Source organism: Cherax quadricarinatus, chromosome 98, assembly GCF_038502225.1.
Source record: "Cherax quadricarinatus isolate ZL_2023a chromosome 98, ASM3850222v1, whole genome shotgun sequence".
NCBI classification, from domain to species: domain Eukaryota; kingdom Metazoa; phylum Arthropoda; class Malacostraca; order Decapoda; family Parastacidae; genus Cherax; species Cherax quadricarinatus.
The window spans coordinates 9,428,220-9,446,511 of NC_091389.1; the positions used below are offsets into that span (position 1 = coordinate 9,428,220).

The window sequence follows — 18,292 nt, forward strand, 5'->3', positions numbered from 1 at the left end:
CTGTTAGCATATTGCCAATTACAGTGGAACCTCAAAAATCGAACTGCTTCCAACACAACCAACTATGTAAGTGTATTTTTGTAAGTGCTTTTATAAGCGTACTTTTGAGGGTCTGAAATGGACTAATCTAATTTACATTATTCCTGATGGGAATAAATTCATTCGGTAAAGGCACTCGAACAGCCTTCTGGACTGAAGAAAGTTCGATATTTGAGGTTCCACTGTACATTCATTAATCAAGTTATATTAAGCAAGTCACATGCAATGACTCTCAAACACAACAAGTCTAAATCATGCACATGCAATATTCTTTGTCCTACACTTGCTTCCCAGTTATCACGTCTAAAGAACTTTCATCCTGCATTATCTCAAAAAAAAAAAAAAATGTAGGAGATTAAGAGGAATAAATTTTACGTGTGCTCCTCGACTTACAACAGAGTTACGTTCCGACGAACCCATCAGAAGATAAAAATATCCTAACTTGAATATAAATGTATGAAAAATAAGTAAATAACTGTTGTCAATGAATAAACATACAAATAATTACTGTAAATCTCAGCATTAAAAAATAAAAGAATAAAATTTTATCGTATCTATAATGTGGAAGACTGTACAGTGCATAATGTGCACTGCCATCACATTCGAAAGTCAAAATATGGTAAGTTGAACCATTGTAAAGTGAGGAGCATCTAGTGTAATAATTATTCTTGGCATGACCTAGTGTAAGAAGTGAGAATGAGGGCAAGAAATTAGAAAAAAAGGGCATGAGAAATGGGAAAAAAGGGAAGGACCGGTGGTAGAGGGCACTAGGGGCACAACTGGTGGTAGAGGGCACTAGGGGCACAACTGCATTACATTACAAGAACTAATGCCTATCTCAATTATATATAATCTAATATTATTAACGAGTTTAAAGTCAAAATAATAAAATGAACCAAGACAGTATATTCTGCTCTTGAAAATCATGAAAGCAAGAAGTGTGTCAAAACTGATTTGTCAAGTGTGGTAGAATAGTTTAATAAGGTGTTTCCTCTTGGAATAAAGATAACAAGACTAATTAAGAGCAATAAGATACAATACCGTGACTGAACCAGGACACACACAACCCGCACATGAGAGAGAGAAGAGCTTATGATGACATTTTGGTCTTGGACCACTCACAAGTCACAATGGCATAAAATAACACTGCAGCCAGCCGGAGGATTGAACCTGTGTTGTTTTAGCCCCGCCTCATGGAAAGTAAAAATTCACGTCGCTCTAAACCAGTAGACCATACATCGTGAATTTTTGCTCGCCATGAGGCAGGCTAAAACATAGGTTCGATCATCAAGCTAGCCGCAGTGTTGTTACTGTCAGTTGTGTCCCTTCCCATTAGGACTGAAGAAGCCACTCGTGGCAAAACGTTTCCTTTAATAAATGTCCTGAACTGTACATAATGTCTTTTTCCACATCTTGTCGGTATCATTATACCATTTCCTCAAATGTTTTGTTAGTGGGATGAATTGTAAAGGACCTGCCTAGTATGGGCCAATGGGCCTGCTGCAGTGTTCCTCCTTTCTTATGTTCTTATAAGTACGTGAGTGGGAGGGGTTGGATTTGAGTAGGACTTGCACATCAGAGCTTATTTCTTGGGTAGCATTGAAAATTGGGTTGGGCAAATGTTCTGTTAGTGGGATGGATTGTAAAGGACCTGCCTAGTATGGGCCAACAGGCCTGCTACAGTGATCCTCCTTTATGTTCTTATGATTAAATACCACTTGTTTGTGGTTACAACAATTGACAGAAGAGTGAGCGAGCCAGTCCAAGACAGACCAAAATGTCGCCATAACCTTCTCTCTCTCTCTCCTATGTGCAGGTTATTTGTGCAACAACACTAACATTGTACTGTACCTCAAAATGAACAAGGAAAAGAAGAGAAAACAAAGATCTCGATGAAAACATCACCGGTCAGACGACAATTCAACGCAATGTTAAATCACACAAATACCAACCTTTTTTTATTTCAAAACTGAATAATAAGAACCGAACAATAATTATTTTGACACATTAAGAGCAACAGGTGAAAAATAATCAGAAGATATAAAAATGGGTGTACATTTAATGGCATGCAATAAAGACTTGTGTCACTGCAAGAAAATCTATGCTATTTAAGACAGGAGATAGCAATCCTATATGACAGCAACTCAATGAGGAAAGTGTATACAGGTGCTCCTCAACTTGCGAAAATATTTTAAGACGAAGATATGATAAAGAACTAGTCACTAAGTACATAAATATTTTTTTTTTTAACACTTTGGCTGTTTCGCACCGAGACAGGATGACAAACTGCAGTCACTGGGTCTCTACCTGGAAAAGACCCGGGCCGGGACAAGATCAGCGAACCTACTACAATACAGGTAACAAATTACTCTAACTAAATACTGGCATTGAGAAGTAAATACATAAATGGACGCCAGTTAGGGCCTTGCTGCTTTTAAGTTGGGTAAATATCTTAAGTTTCACCTGCAAAGTAATTGATGCCACACCATCGTATTATTATAATCAAGGGGGAAGCGCTAAACCCGGAGGATTATACAGCGCCTGGGGGGGGGATGTGGAAGGCATTCAGGCTTAATTCGGGGAACTGGAGCACAGATCCAATTCCCTAAATCAAGAGCCCCTCACCAACATCAAGGAACCTTCCTTGAGGGGCACACCATCGTAAATTTGAAATATCTCAAGCTGAACCATTTTAAGTCAAGGAGCACCTACATACCAGAATTTGTACTCCTTTTGTATCCTAAAGGCATAGTGCCAACAGTAGTGAGGGTAAGACATGCACTGCAGAGCAGGCTCTAACTGGGACAATATTTAGCCATGTAGAATTTTGATCAAATTATGCCTGATTTAATAAAGTCCTTAAGAATTTAATGTTGCCCCAATAAAAAGTGTTCTGAAATAATAAAAATCTGTTAATCACCCATTTGGGTAGAATAAGACAACTTGAGTAGAGCTTGTAATGTTCACCTCCATCTACACTATCCTAAATGTACCCTCACCATAACCCCATTCCTCATAAACCATGGAATGGGTGAGGTCTGAACCCATGACACGTGAATCCTAAAACTCTAGGCCAGTGCACTGGTGTGTTTACCTATTCCTCATCAAAATAACCAATCTTTCTATATAGCCTCAAACTAGAAAAGTGCCAAGGTATTAGTAACAGTATCAGTCAAAACTGTGGTTATCGTTCCATCCCGACTTCAAACTTCTGATGCAAATACTCGTATCAAACGAATGATTTTGAGGAATTAACAGAAAAACATCAGCAGCACAGTATAAACTACCTAATACAAATATGGCTTTAGGAACCTACACATTTTTTTTTTTTTTTTTTTTTGAACAAGTTGGCCGTCTCCCACTGAGGCAGGGTGACCCAAAGAGAAAGAAAATCCCCCCCAAAAAATACTTTCATCATCATTCAACAGTTTCACCTCACTCAAACAATCACTATTTTTGCAGAGGTGCCCAGAATACAACAGCTTAGAAGTATATACGTATAAAAATACAATATATCCCTCCAAACTGCCAACATCCCAAACCCCTCCTTTAGAGTGCAGGCATTGTACTTCCCATTTCCTACACAAGTTTATTATATTAAAAAAATAGGTGCTAAACCCGTATGCATCAGTGCTTATACAATCTCATGTGCAACCTATACTTAAACATGCAGTGCTGGTGTTTAACACTAGCAAATCATGAAGGAAAACTGGAGAAAGTGTAAAGGAATACATCCAGACTGGTACCTAAACCAAGAAAAATGAGCAATACAGAGAGCCAAGTGTTCTGTAAATGGAAAAGCTATGAAGCAATATCAGTGATTTAACTCATATGGGTCTCTCACAAACTAACTAAAATGGGTCTCTCAAACTTTTTCAACCTAAAATTAAAGTTCAAAATTAGAAATGATCACACAAGTAGACTCAACAAATTACACACCAGTCTGTTGAAAAGATGTAGGACCAATAGCTTGAGCTTAGCATCAAAAACTCTTACAGAACAGCTAACCCATGCAATTCGATGTTTACAGCAACAAGCAAAGCATTCTTTGTAAGAGCCACAACAACAATATCACTATACCTTGGGGTCTGGATGAGATCCCAGCTCTCGCTCCATGGTCTTCGAATATGACTCCAACTGCCGCTTGGTTTCACGAACTGCCATTTCCTGCAAGGTGTTGTTTACTAGTTGTAAAAGCATTAAGAGCAACCATGGAAGAAAAATGGCTATGAATTACATCAAGAAAATGGTTATTTAAACTATCAACAAGCAACATTTTTATTTAAAATCTTCACAATCTCTTTCCTCACCTCCCATATCCTTCCCTCCTATCTCTCCAATAAGTTAATCTATAACTTTCTTGAAAGCCTGTCAGAGACTATCAGGCCAGCTTTCAAAATTTCCATAGGTCACAAATCACACAGGAATCATGTGATAATGTCACTGATCAATGGGGTAAATCTCAATCATGCCCTAGGACTCAGGCTGCTCCAAGAGCCAGCCTGAGTGAGCCACAGCATCCTTTTTGCCTTTAGAGCCTACCCAATATAATGAACAGAGTAGAGGCTGGAGACTTGAGTGTATGACAGATGATCCTACCTCACTAGTGCTTAGTAGCCGTGTGGTCATGCTGTCGGCAACAGCCCACTTTTGATTCTTCATGACTATTGAGAGAGGAGGTTCATGTGTGGCGTCTGTGTTACATGACCAGATGGTGATGGTGGAGTTGGCAGGAATCTTGGATTTGGAGTGGAACTTGTATGTGGTTTCAGCCTCGCCAGCAGAACGAATGATCTGGAATCCTCCGATGGAGAAATCCTACCGAACATTTTGAAAAGGTTACAACTGTCAAGTAAAGAAAGGATTCGATATATACATATATTAAAATTGATTTAAGGATAATGTAAGTAGGAAAAAATACAATTATATTCATTCTTACTTAACTAGTTATGGGAAAGCACTAAACTCTGGGAAAAATGGAAGGTCATCAGGTTTGATGCAGAGAGGGGAAACTCCATTTCTTGAATCAAAGAGCCTTTATTAATACACAAATAACCCATGTGGTTAATGGTATAAGTTGGACTAAAACGTTGTCCAAAGTCTCTCTTATGTACGGGTTATTTGTGTATTGTTCCAGTCACGGTATTGTGCATGCTTGCTGGAAGTCCAAGCCCCTCCCACAAAAAAAACACCCTTTACCTCCTCCCTCCAACCTCCCCTAGGCCGACCCATCCCGCCTTCCTTCAACTACAGATTTATCTTTCCAGTCTCTCTAAATATACATAAAGTTTAACACAAGCCAAGGGGAAATGTGGGTTCAAAAGTGAATACTGCACATACCTGTGAATGGTTTCAAGTTACTCTATCAGAGCCTGGCCACACAGGCCAAATTCCCTTAAAAATTAAACTTTTCCAAAGAATTTTTCTACAGAATCATAGATAAATTTTTTTTAATATTGACAGTGATACAGAAATTTACAATTTTGAAAAAAAAAAAAAAATGGAAATCTCACTTAGCCTAACCAAACTTAGAGACCTAACATAACTTAACCTCAATAATAACCCGCACATAGAAGAGAGGAGCTACAACTACGTTTCGGTCTGACTTGGACCATTTACAAAGTCACACTTTGTAAATGCAAGCTGCGGGTTATTTGTGTATCGTTCCAGTCACGGTATTGTGCCTTTTTTTGTTATAACTTAACCTCCTAAGGCTGGGCTTCATCAATGACTGCCCAGTCAACAAGGTTGCTGTTGCTGCCAGCACCCCACACAACAGACCTAGTTCACAAAGGTATAAAGAGAAAGAACCTGCTCAAGAGTCTACCACCTTCAAAGCCTATCATCTACAAACTCTGGTAATTATTTACCTTTTCACTCTTATTTTGCAGCTTGACATACTTCCCGTCAGGACAATCTTCGACAATTTCGATGTCACCGACTGACCGGGCAGTTGACTGGAATGCCGACTTTCTCATGGAGTCTTCTTCCAAGACTGTTCTCTTGCGTTTCAATGCCTTGATTGGAGTACGTCTTATTGGAGTGTCTCTCCCTGAAGAACTTGCTATGACTCGGCTAGTTGAGATATTCAATCTGACGACACACAACATTATCTTCACAGGCGAGGGGTAAACTTAAACGCCAAAGCATCATACAACGTGGGAAAAGGCAGGTAATCAGGTTTGGTCCATGGAAGGAGAGAATAGCTTAAATTCCTTGGATGAAGAGCTTTTTACAAGCAAGAAGGCACCTCCTTTGGAGATAGCAAAGAAGTATAACAAGGATGCAAAGTTGAAATCATACACAATATACAAAAAAAAAAAAAAAAAAAAAAAAAAAAGTTAATGTGGGATCAACTTTGCAAATATCACATGACCTACAGAAGTACTGAAAGATCATGAGACATTCCATCACTAATGATTGACTTAATGCATCAATATTGATGCACCATTAACTTTAACCCGTAAACGGTCCAAGCAGATCTACGTTCACATGTGTAGTGCTACAAAAGTAGATCTACTTTTTATTTTACATATTTTCAAATATAACAAAAAAAAAAAAAAAAGTTGATCTAAGTTTTTTTACATATTTTCAAATGTAAAAAAAAAAAAATCTACTTTTTTACATACTTTCAAATGTTGAAAAAACGTATATATACGTCTGGACCGTTTACGGGTTAATAATGATGCACCACTAACTTTAAAATTACAGTGAGGAATTTCACTCTGCTGCATCCTGTGGGCAGGGCCCTCCTCCCCCTCTCTCTGCCCCCCCCCCCTCTTATATCCTCATGTAAGTTCACTATCAGTTTCTTTTAAATGAATGCACTACTATACAATGTGTATAGAAATATTTCACCAGCCAATGGAGTCTTAAGTCCAGTACAGAAAGTACAATGGAACCCTGGTGTTTGAATGTAATGGACCTTGAACAAACTGGAACCCGAACAATTTTGTTCAGAAAAAACTGACCCTGTCTTTGAATGTCTTTCTATAGTCCGAACACACCGACTTGTTTACAACTCGGTTGTAAAAAAAAAAAACTACATGAAAACTGTTGACTTGTTTACAACTCGGTTGTAAAAAAAAAAAACTACATGAAAACTGTTGACTTGTTTACAACTCGGTTGTAAAAAAAAAAAACTACATGAAAACTGTTGACTTGTTTACAACTCGGTTGTAAAAAAAAAAAAAACATGAAAACTGTTTGAAAAGTGCTCTGAAGTGACCTCTGACACTAGCCTAACTCTCAAACAGACTTCTGGAAGAGTAATTTCAATATCCTCCAGTGAGTGAGGCTGAGAAATACTGTTTAGGACATTGATCTTTTCACAGTTCGAACACCACCTAGGAACCAATTAAGCTCAAACAAAAAGGTTCCACTGTACTGGACTGAAGAAGTCACTGGGTGGAAAAATGTTTCCAGAATAAGAATTCCCAAATGTTGCCCAAGTATCTTAATTATCAACTTACTTTAAACAGAATGCTATTAGATTTATGAAACTAGCACTCACCTCGCTTCTTCAGCTTCGAGAAGCTTTCTGTAGGCTGCAATCTCCATATCAAGAGCCACCTTGATATCCATAAGATCCTGGTACTCCTGAAGCTGCAGGGCCATCTCGTTCTGCAGGCGAGTGATCTCGTCCTTCAGCAACATAATTTCTGCTGCATGGGCGTCCCTCTCGGACTCCAGCTGAGCCTCCAGATCCGTCACTCGTTGCTGTTACAGCCGGAGATGGCCAGTGTTAAAATATTTTCCAATAAGAAAAGCAATAGTAAACAATATCTAGGCTGCTAAAAATAATATTTCCCAATAAAAGAAAATACCAAACAATATCTCAGTATAAACTTAATTTCAAAATGTAATCCCATCCATGAAAAAAAAAAAAAACATTCATACATTAAGTTTTGACTACACACACTTTTTTTTAACACACTGGCCGTTTCCCACCGAGACAGGGTGACCCAAAAATAAAGAAAAAACTTTCGTCATTCAACACTTTCACCATCACTCATACATCATCAGATACGACAGTTTGTATGTCCCTCCTAACTGCCAATGTCCCAAACCCCTCTTTTAAAGTGCAGGTACTGTATTCCCCATTTCCATTACTCAAGTCTGGCTAACCGGTTTCCCTGAATCCCTTCACGAAATATTACCCTGCTCATACCACAACAGCTCATCAGGTCCCAAAAACCATTTGTCTCCTTTCACTAACATGCTCACGCACGCCTGCTGGAAGTCCAAGCTCCTCGCCCACAAAACCTCATTAACTATGGAATGAAATAAGATCCACGAAACAAGGGTTCAACTTTCAAAATTAGTGAATCTAGCTATATTATTACAGTATTACATACCTACAATTTATCCAGGTTGAAATTTTATTGATGGAATTACTTTGACAATGTTGTCCATTGAGCCAGCTGTACCATCTAGAATTACCACTGGTGCAGGAAACAAGAGGGCTTATAGCCCCTTCTCGGTTACCCTACCTCGGTGGGATATGGCTGGCACATTAAAAAAATCCATTCATACATTAAACATTACCTTAATACCAATGTTTGGTTTGTTCGACATTCAGTGTCAAACATTACCGTACCTCCAATGTGTGGTTTGTGCTCTCCAGATAAGTGAGCCGGGACTGCAGCTCCTGCACCTTTCTCTTGCAGTCACGTAATGATCCAGTGAGAGCATCAGAGCCTTCAGTCACCCGCTGGTCTCGCCTGTTAAGTTCCTCAATCTGCGAATACGTAATACAATTTTTTGTCTATTCTTGGTTATGTATCAAAATTTACAATTCTGTAAAAGTTTTTCCTCTATCATAAACAAAATAGAATTTTTTTTTTTATTTTAGGTACTGTATCAGAATTTATGATTTTGTAATGAATATTTGTGTAAAGGCTTAAAATCAAGCTACAAATATACATTTTTAATAAAAAATTTTAAATGAAATTCACACATTTGCACCAAAATACAATTACAGTGGACCCTCGAATTTAGTCGTGCCTTTTCTGTATGCAAAACTATTTTTATTATCTATAAAATGTATTGTTTGTTAATATTTTTGTGTGTCTGGAATGGTTTAATTGGATTTACATTATTTCCTATGGGAAATATTAACAAAACATACATTTTATAAATAATAAAAATAGTTTTGCATACAGAAAAGGCAGGACTAAATTCGAGGGTCCACTGTATATGACAACAATGGCAGCAACTTAACATTAGAGGGGGTTTGAAATAGAATTGTGATAAGCCTCGTATTCACTGCAATGCTTATTATTTTACATGTTCCCCAATATCAGCAACAAATTCCAATCTGAATGATTACACAATATTTTAACATTTGTCCTCAGAGTATACATGGAAAGAAACAATACCACGGGTGGGGCATGAACTTGCGGTTAGTCGTAAAACTCCAGATCGATGAGTTAGCCACTGGGCCAGCTGGTCCAGTGGCTAACACGTTAGTCTGGAGTTATACATGGAAACTTATTTCAAGTAGACCTCCCTAGCATTAAAAATTCTAAACAAATCGAGAAAAAATCGAGCACTTTTGGCATGAAGACAAAGGTACTAGTCAATGAGACAAAGGTACTAATCAACGTACCTTTGTCTCGTAGAGGTATTCAACCTCGCTACGGTTGTTCTTCAACTGTTCTTCATACTGGTCTCGCAGTTCCTTCAGGGCTTCGTGGAGTTTCGCCTCGTACTCTCCTTGGAGACGCCCATCTATCTCAGAGAGCTCCACGTGCTTCCTGTTCTTGGTCTCTGTTACCTCCTTCTCAAACACCTGTAATGACAATGTAGGTTTTCTCATACACCTTTCATCTTATTCTTCCAAGCTGTAAGAAAATTAAAGAGGAAGAGACTAAGGAAAGGAGAAAAAACAATATATACATGCTCCTCACTTTATGATGGCTCGACTTACGATATTTTGATTTTACAATGGTGCGATAAAACTGTCAAACTATTTTCTGTACTGTACATTTATTGATAGGATAAACATGCATTCAAATATTTACTTTTAAATACTGGTATTTAGTTACACTAATTATTTTAGTTATTCAGTGACAGTACTTATTTACTCAGTCGAGGAGCACTTGTAAATCCAAAGATTATTTATTAACATTACATTTGCACTCGGTACTTTTTTCAATGTTTCAAACGTAAATCTTCATCAATCAACCTGTTGTTTGAACTGTAGCTCCTCCTTCAATGACTGGCATCTGTTCTCCAAGTCGACTCGCATCAACGTCTCGCTCTCAAGCTGCTGTTTGGCCTCGGCAAGTTGCCTGCTCAATCTAGCAACCTCATCACGTAACTCCTAGAGAAAAAACATTCATGTATATTAGTTATTAGATTAACCACAGCTCTATACTGCCATGTCAATATAACCCTTAACTTTGCTTAATAATGGCCTCAAAGTATGGACTGCACGTGGCCAGCAATAAGAGCCTGGTTGCTCAGATCTTGATTCACCAGGACTGGTCTGGGACTGAACCAAAGGGGCACTGACCCCTGAAAGCATCCTTTGGGCACTGCACCTCCGAACATCCCTACGGTTCATTCTTATCAGCTTAACCCACATCCTTGGTTCTTGTAATTCAGTCTATCCCTGTTCTGCCCTATCACTTCCTAAATAAGTTGTTAGCCATGACTTCTCTAGGCCTAAATCACTGAGTTGATTTCTGTCAGCCTCTCCCAGGGTCTTTCCAAATTTCTGCTGGTGCCCCCACACACGATGGGCCTAACATACGTCATGTAAAAAAATTCCATTTTTTTTAAATTCCTAAATAGTTTGCGACTTTAAATAAATTTACCTTTAAAAAACAAATAGGCACAATACCGTGAACGGAATAATATATAAATAAAGGTCCAAGTGGGGCCGAAATGTTGCTGTAAGTTTCTCTCTCCTATGTGCTTGTTGTGTGTGTATTGTGTAATTTACCTATAAACAAACAATACTGCCGTGCTGCCAAATGAACTCGTTTAAATAAAGTAACTTGGTAAAAATCACAAGTTTCTTGAACCTCTTAACAAAAACAACATTCATCAACCTCCAGGTCAATCCTCTCCCCACCAACAGTACCTAACACAAACCTGATCAAGTTCCCCTTCACACTGCCGTGCCACCATCGTTGAAGCTCCCGAGCCTTTTTTTCCGTACCTCACCATCCCAGAGCTGACCACGTACTGGTACATCACACACTTACTCGCTCAGCACCAGCCGTCACCAGTGGTTGAAACTTATACCAACTTGCTTAGCAACTTACTCCTCAAAACCTACTCAGGTATCCCCTTCTTTCCACAAACCACAAGCTTACCTGTGCAAGAACCCCCAGAGTATCTCAATTTCAACACAGCAAGCCAACTGAACAACACTAGGCAATAACAATCATCCAGCTATCAAGCCTGAGAAAGTAATTGCAAGTGTGCATGCAACACAAATAGCAAAATATGAATGGTGGGCTACCAAGAGATCAAGTTCCAGCAACATACACGGCTGTTGCCCAGTGACAAAGCAGTTATCAAGAGTCTTAATGTTCAGCTGACACCCAGGTAGGCATTTCTCTTATACTTTATTACTGTATTTTAGGCCTTTTTTTTCAGAAAACTTGTTAAATGCCTCATTTAGAAAGGTCCCACTGAATTAAAAGTGCAGCTAAAATTCTTATACTTCCAGTTAATTTTATTTATTATATTTTTTTATTATCACACCGGCCGATTCCCACCAAGGCAGGGTGGCCCGAAAAAGAAAAACTTTCACCATCATTCACTCCATCACTGTCTTGCCAGAAGGGTGCTTTACACTACAGTTTTTAAACTGCAACATTAACACCCCTCCTTCAGAGTGCAGGCACTGTACTTCCCATCTCCAGGACTCAAGTCCGGCCTGCCGGTTTCCCTGAATCCCTTCATAAATGTTACTTTGCTCACACTCCAACAGCACGTCAAGTATTAAAAACCATTTGTCTCCATTCACTCCTATCAAACACGCTCAAGCATGCCTGCTGGAAGTCCAAGCCCCTCGCACACAAAACCTCCTTTACCCCCTCCCTCCAACCCTTCCTAGGCCGACCCCTACCCCGCCTTCCTTCCACTACAGACTGATACACTCTTGAAGTCATTCTGTTTCGCTCCATTCTCTCTACATGTCCGAACCACCTCAACAACCCTTCCTCAGCCCTCTGGACAACAGTTTTGGTAATCCCGCACCTCCTCCTAACTTCCAAACTACGAATTCTCTGCATTATATTCACACCACACATTGCCCTCAGACATGACATCTCCACTGCCTCCAGCCTTCTCCTCGCTGCAACATTCATCACCCACGCTTCACACCCATATAAGAGCGTTGGTAAAACTATACTCTCATACATTCCCCTCTTTGCCTCCAAGGACAAAGTTCTTTGTCTCCACAGACTCCTAAGTGCACCACTCACTCTTTTTCCCTCATCAATTCTATGATTCACCTCATCTTTCATAGACCCATCCGCTGACACGTCCACTCCCAAATATCTGAATACGTTCACCTCCTCCATACTCTCTCCCTCCAATCTGATATTCAATCTTTCATCACCTAATCTTTTTGTTATCCTCATAACCTTACTCTTTCCTGTATTCACCTTTAATTTTCTTCTTTTGCACACCCTACCAAATTCATCCACCAATCTCTGCAACTTCTCTTCAGAATCTCCCAAGAGCACAGTGTCATCAGCAAAGAGCAGCTGTGACAACTCCCACTTTGTGTGTGATTCTTTATCTTTTAACTCCACGCCTCTTGCCAAGACCCTCGCATTTACTTCTCTTACAACCCCATCTATAAATATATTAAACAACCACGGTGACATCACACATCCTTGTCTAAGGCCTACTTTTACTGGGAAAAAATTTCCCTCTTTCCTACATACTCTAACTTGAGCCTCACTATCCTCGTAAAAACTCTTCACTGCTTTCAGTAACCTACCTCCTACACCATACACTTGCAACATCTGCCACATTGCCCCCCTATCCACCCTGTCATACGCCTTTTCCAAATCCATAAATGCCACAAAGACCTCTTTAGCCTTATCTAAATACTGTTCACTTATATGTTTCACTGTAAACACCTGGTCCACACACCCCCTACCTTTCCTAAAGCCTCCTTGTTCATCTGCTATCCTATTCTCCGTCTTACTCTTAATTCTTTCAATTATAACTCTACCATACACTTTACCAGGTACACTCAACAGACTTATCCCCCTATAATTTTTGCACTCTCTTTTATCCCCTTTGCCTTTATACAAAGGAACTATGCATGCTCTCTGCCAATCCCTAGGTACCTTACCCTCTTCCATACATTTATTAAACAATTGCACCAACCACTCCAAAACTATATCCCCACCTGCTTTTAACATTTCTATCTTTATCCCATCAATCCCGGCTGCCTTACCCCCTTTCATTTTACCTACTGCCTCACGAACTTCCCCCACACTCACAACTGGCTCTTCCTCACTCCTACAAGATGTTATTCCTCCTTGCCCTATACACGAAATCACAGCTTCCCTATCTTCATCAACATTTAACAATTCCTCAAAATATTCCTTCCATCTTCCCAATACCTCTAACTCTCCATTTAATAACTCTCCTCTCCTATTTTTAACTGACAAATCCATTTGTTCTCTAGGCTTTCTTAACTTGTTAATCTCACTCCAAAACTTTTTCTTATTTTCAACAAAATTTGTTGATAACATCTCACCCACTCTCTCATTTGCTCTCTTTTTACATTGCTTCACCACTCTCTTAACCTCTCTCTTTTTCTCCATATACTCTTCCCTCCTTGCATCACTTCTACTTTGTAAAAACTTCTCATATGCTAACTTTTTCTCCCTTACTACTCTCTTTACATCATCATTCCACCAATCGCTCCTCTTCCCTCCTGCACCCACTTTCCTGTAACCACAAACTTCTGCTGAACACTCTAACACTACATTTTTAAACCTACCCCATACCTCTTCGACCCCATTGCCTATGCTCTCATTAGCCCATCTATCCTCCAATAGCTGTTTATATCTTACCCTAACTGCCTCCTCTTTTAGTTTATAAACCTTCACCTCTCTCTTCCCTGATGCTTCTATTCTCCTTGTATCCCATCTACCTTTTACTCTCAGTGTAGCTACAACTAGAAAGTGATCTGATATATCTGTGGCCCCTCTATAAACATGTACATCCTGAAGTCTACTCAACAGTCTTTTATCTACCAATACATAATCCAACAAACTACTGTCATTTCGCCCTACATCATATCGTGTATACTTATTTATCCTCTTTTTCTTAAAATATGTATTACCTATAACTAAACCCCTTTCTATACAAAGTTCAATCAAAGGGCTCCCATTATCATTTACACCTGGCACCCCAAACTTACCTACCACACCCTCTCTAAAAGTTTCTCCTACTTTAGCATTCAAGTCCCCTACCACAATTACTCTCTCACTTGGTTCAAAGGCTCCTATACATTCACTTAACATCTCCCAAAATCTCTCTCTCTCCTCTGCATTCCTCTCTTCTCCAGGTGCATACACGCTTATTATGACCCACTTCTCGCATCCAACCTTTACTTTAATCCACATAATTCTTGAATTTACACATTCATATTCTCTTTTCTCCTTCCATAACTGATCATTTAACATTACTGCTACCCCTTCCTTTGCTCTAACTCTCTCAGATACTCCAGATTTAATCCCATTTATTTCCCCCCACTGAAACTCTCCTACCCCCTTCAGCTTTGTTTCGCTTAGGGCCAGGACATCCAACTTCTTTTCATTCATAACATCAGCAATCATCTGTTTCTTGTCATCCGCACTACATCCACGCACATTTAAGCAACCCAGTTTTATAAAGTTTTTCTTCTTCTCTTTTTTAGTAATTGTATACAGGAGAAGGGGTTACTAGCCCATTGCTCCCGGCATTTTAGTCGCCTCATACGACACGCATGGCTTACGGAGGAAAGATTCTTTTCCACTTCCCCATGGACAATAGAAGAAATAAAAAAGAACAAGAGCTATTTAGAAAAAGGAGAAAAACCTAGATGTATGTATATATATATATGCATGTGCGTGTCTGTGAAGTGTGACCAAAGTGTTAGTAGGAGTAGCAAGATATCCAGTTAATATTAAAAAAAAAAAAAAATATACGTATAGTCAACACCGTGACCAGAACAATATACAATCCTCACATAGGAGAAAAGCTTATAACGACATTTAAAAACTACTGGTATACTTGGAGAGGGTTTCAGGGGTCAACACCCCTGCGGCCTGGACTGAGACCAGGCCTCATGATGGATCAGGGTCTGATCAACCAGGCTGTTACTGCTAGTCGCACGCAAACTGACATAGTTTGCCTAATATGTAAACTATATTACCTGATTACTGCAGAAAAGAAAGAATTTATGTCGAACTGAAATGCCGTCAGCTTCTTTCTATGCGTGGGTCGTTTGTGTATTAAAGGAGAATTGTGATCACTTATGTAAAACCTTTCTGCAATCTTAGACTACACCTACCATCCGACTTACGACCTGCTCGATTTACGAACGGTTTCTCGGAACCGAACACGGTCGTAAGTCGGATGGTAGGTGTATTTACAAGGGTTTTATTACTTGCCAAAACCACCAATGCTCTCAAGAAGGTACCACTGTTAAGGGTGTGTGTAATCATGGGTAGTTTCAATTACAAAGGAGCACCATGCAATACTGTACTCAATACCCCAACAATGCACTCTATATTGCTCAATATAACTTGTAAATATTAGAATACTTTAACACATCTTGTTATAACAAACAATCTGTGAAGTCTTAACTTTTTGCCCATTATTTAAACAGTAATCTCACAATCTACAGCACATCAAATAAAAACATTTGCTTGCCTTGGTAGAAGCAAAATTATTATTATTAATCAAAACTAAGCACTAAATCCACAAGGGGTTATACAAAACCACTTTAACATAAATAAAATCAACAAATTCACAATTTGTCTGATAGGGAACAACTCACTCTGATTTCATTGACGAGTTTTTTTCTTTCAGATTCCGAGCTGTTGAGCTTGGCTGTGAGATCTGCCACCTGACTCTCAGCGTTGGCTAGCGCCTTCTCTGCTGCTGACAGATCACGTTCCTTCCGTAACAACCTGTTGCAACACAACATACATTATTTTAATATTCTCTTAATATAACTTACATTAAAATATAAAAAGATGAACAGAATACCAAAATTACGACATGGAACACATGTACGAAGGATGACAATCACATAAGCAGTCCTAAATACAATACATAAAATCAGTGAATTTTCTTGTCTGGCCTAACAGTGCAAAACACTTCCATCAATATACATGTAGGTACACATTTCTTTATTTGGCACTGGTTTCCCTATGGCACATCCCCTCCTCACAGCAATCCCTGTCTCCCACTAAATTTACCAATTACGGAGCCGCTGCCATGCTACTTGTTTACTTTTAAAGCTACTCAACGTGTGCTTCAGCGTGTGCTTAGTTTGTCCCGACTTCCAAACCTGAAGAGAAGTGAGACACATATGCAACAGTTAGGTATCTTTATTTCGAAGCCTACTGTGTAGGCGAAACGTTTCGAAATAAAGATACCTAACTGTTGCATGTGTGTCTTACCTAACAACCTGTCGGTATTTTATACCATTTTAATGTTCACTGGAGAGAAGTGTTTTTTAACAATAACAAGAACTTCAGCCCTCAACATGTGTATCTATATTACCTGTTAATCTGAGGTTGTATTCATATTTTCTAATCTGCAAACACAATAATGCTTAAATGTTCCAACACCAAAAATTCAGGGTCGAATTAAAGCACGGGGCCTAGGGCCTGCAGCCCAGGGTCCTCCACCAGCTGGAAGGCCTCCAGTTACACCTGGAAGATCCTGGAGGGATTGGTCCCTAATCTGCACACAGAAATCATTCCCTATGAAAGCAAAAGACTTGGCAGGCGATGCAACGTACCCCCACTGATACACTAAGAGAACACTATGTGTCCTGGGCCCAAGACTGTTCAACAGCCTCCCACCAGCCATAAGAGGAATTACCAATAGATCCCTGGTTGTCTTCAAGAGGGAGCTGGACAGATACCTTAAGTCAGTGCTGGATCAGTCGGGCTGTGCTTCGTACATTGGATTATGTGCGTGCAACAGTAAAACCCTGATTGATCAGGCCCTGATCCACCAAGCGGCCTACCTGGAGGGCATTCCGGGGATCAACACCCCTGTGGCCCAGTCCATGACCAGGCCTCCTGGTGGATCAGGGCCTGATCAACAAGGCTGTTACTGCTGGCCGCACATACTCCAACATACAAATCACAGCCCAGCAGATCTGGCAGTGACTTTAGGTATCTGTCCAGCTCCCTCTTGACGACTACCAGGGGTCTATTGGTAATTCCCCTTATGGCTGGTGGGAGGCTGTTGAACAGTCTTGGGCCCAGGACACTTATTGTGTTGTCTCTTAGTGTACAAGTAGTGCCCCTACTTTTTGTTAGGTAAGACACATATGCAACAGTTAGGTGTCTATTTCGAAACGTTTCGCCTACACAGTAGGCTTCTTCAGTCAAGTACAGAAAAGTTGATAGAAGCAGAAGATACTTGAAGACGATGTAATCAGTCCATCACCCTTAAAGTTTTGAGGTGGTCAGTCCCTCAGTCTGGAGAAGAGTATTGTTCAATGATAACAGCCATAGAAGAGTAAAATAATAACTGACAAATACTGTGGCCTTTGACATCACCAAATGAGTCAGTCACACCAATATTGACCATGAAGCTTTAACGCTTCCTGGTTCCTACGTTGGATTGCGTGCAGTCAGCAGTAAAAGCCTGGTTGATCAGGCCCTGATCTACCATGAGGCCTGGTCACAGACCGGGCCACATGGGCGTTGACCCCCCGAACTCTCCCCAGGTAAACTCCAGGTAATACGCATTACCATGGTAGACTTGTATATCTTTCAGCCATGGTAGACTTGTATATCTTCCAGCCATGGTAGACTTGTATATCTTCCAGCCATGGTAGACTTGTATATCTTCCAGCCATGGTAGACTTGTATATCTTCCAGCCACGGTAGACTTGTATATCTTCCAGCCATGGTAGACTTGTATATCTTCCAGCCATGGTAGACTTGTATATCTTCCAGCCATGGTAGACTTGTATATCTTCCAGCCACGGTAGACTTGTATATCTTCCAGCCATGGTAGACTTGTATATCTT

The 18,292-nt window shown here is 39.8% G+C and overlaps 1 protein-coding gene across 1 annotated transcript in view; it reads right to left on the bottom strand.

Annotated features, from left to right (window-relative positions):
- The window catches only part of LOC128702482 (lamin Dm0), a 117,809-nt gene that overhangs the window by 9,486 nt on the left and 90,031 nt on the right, over nucleotides 1-18,292 (bottom strand). The window contains exons 2-9 of the mRNA XM_070105357.1: nucleotides 16,073-16,205; nucleotides 10,229-10,366; nucleotides 9,650-9,832; nucleotides 8,639-8,779; nucleotides 7,553-7,758; nucleotides 5,910-6,132; nucleotides 4,639-4,857; nucleotides 4,120-4,206 (exon numbers count right to left, since the gene is read on the bottom strand). Coding sequence (XP_069961458.1) covers nucleotides 4,120-4,206; nucleotides 4,639-4,857; nucleotides 5,910-6,132; nucleotides 7,553-7,758; nucleotides 8,639-8,779; nucleotides 9,650-9,832; nucleotides 10,229-10,366; nucleotides 16,073-16,205 — 1,330 coding nt within the window. The remainder of the gene's footprint in view (nucleotides 1-4,119; nucleotides 4,207-4,638; nucleotides 4,858-5,909; nucleotides 6,133-7,552; nucleotides 7,759-8,638; nucleotides 8,780-9,649; nucleotides 9,833-10,228; nucleotides 10,367-16,072; nucleotides 16,206-18,292) is intronic.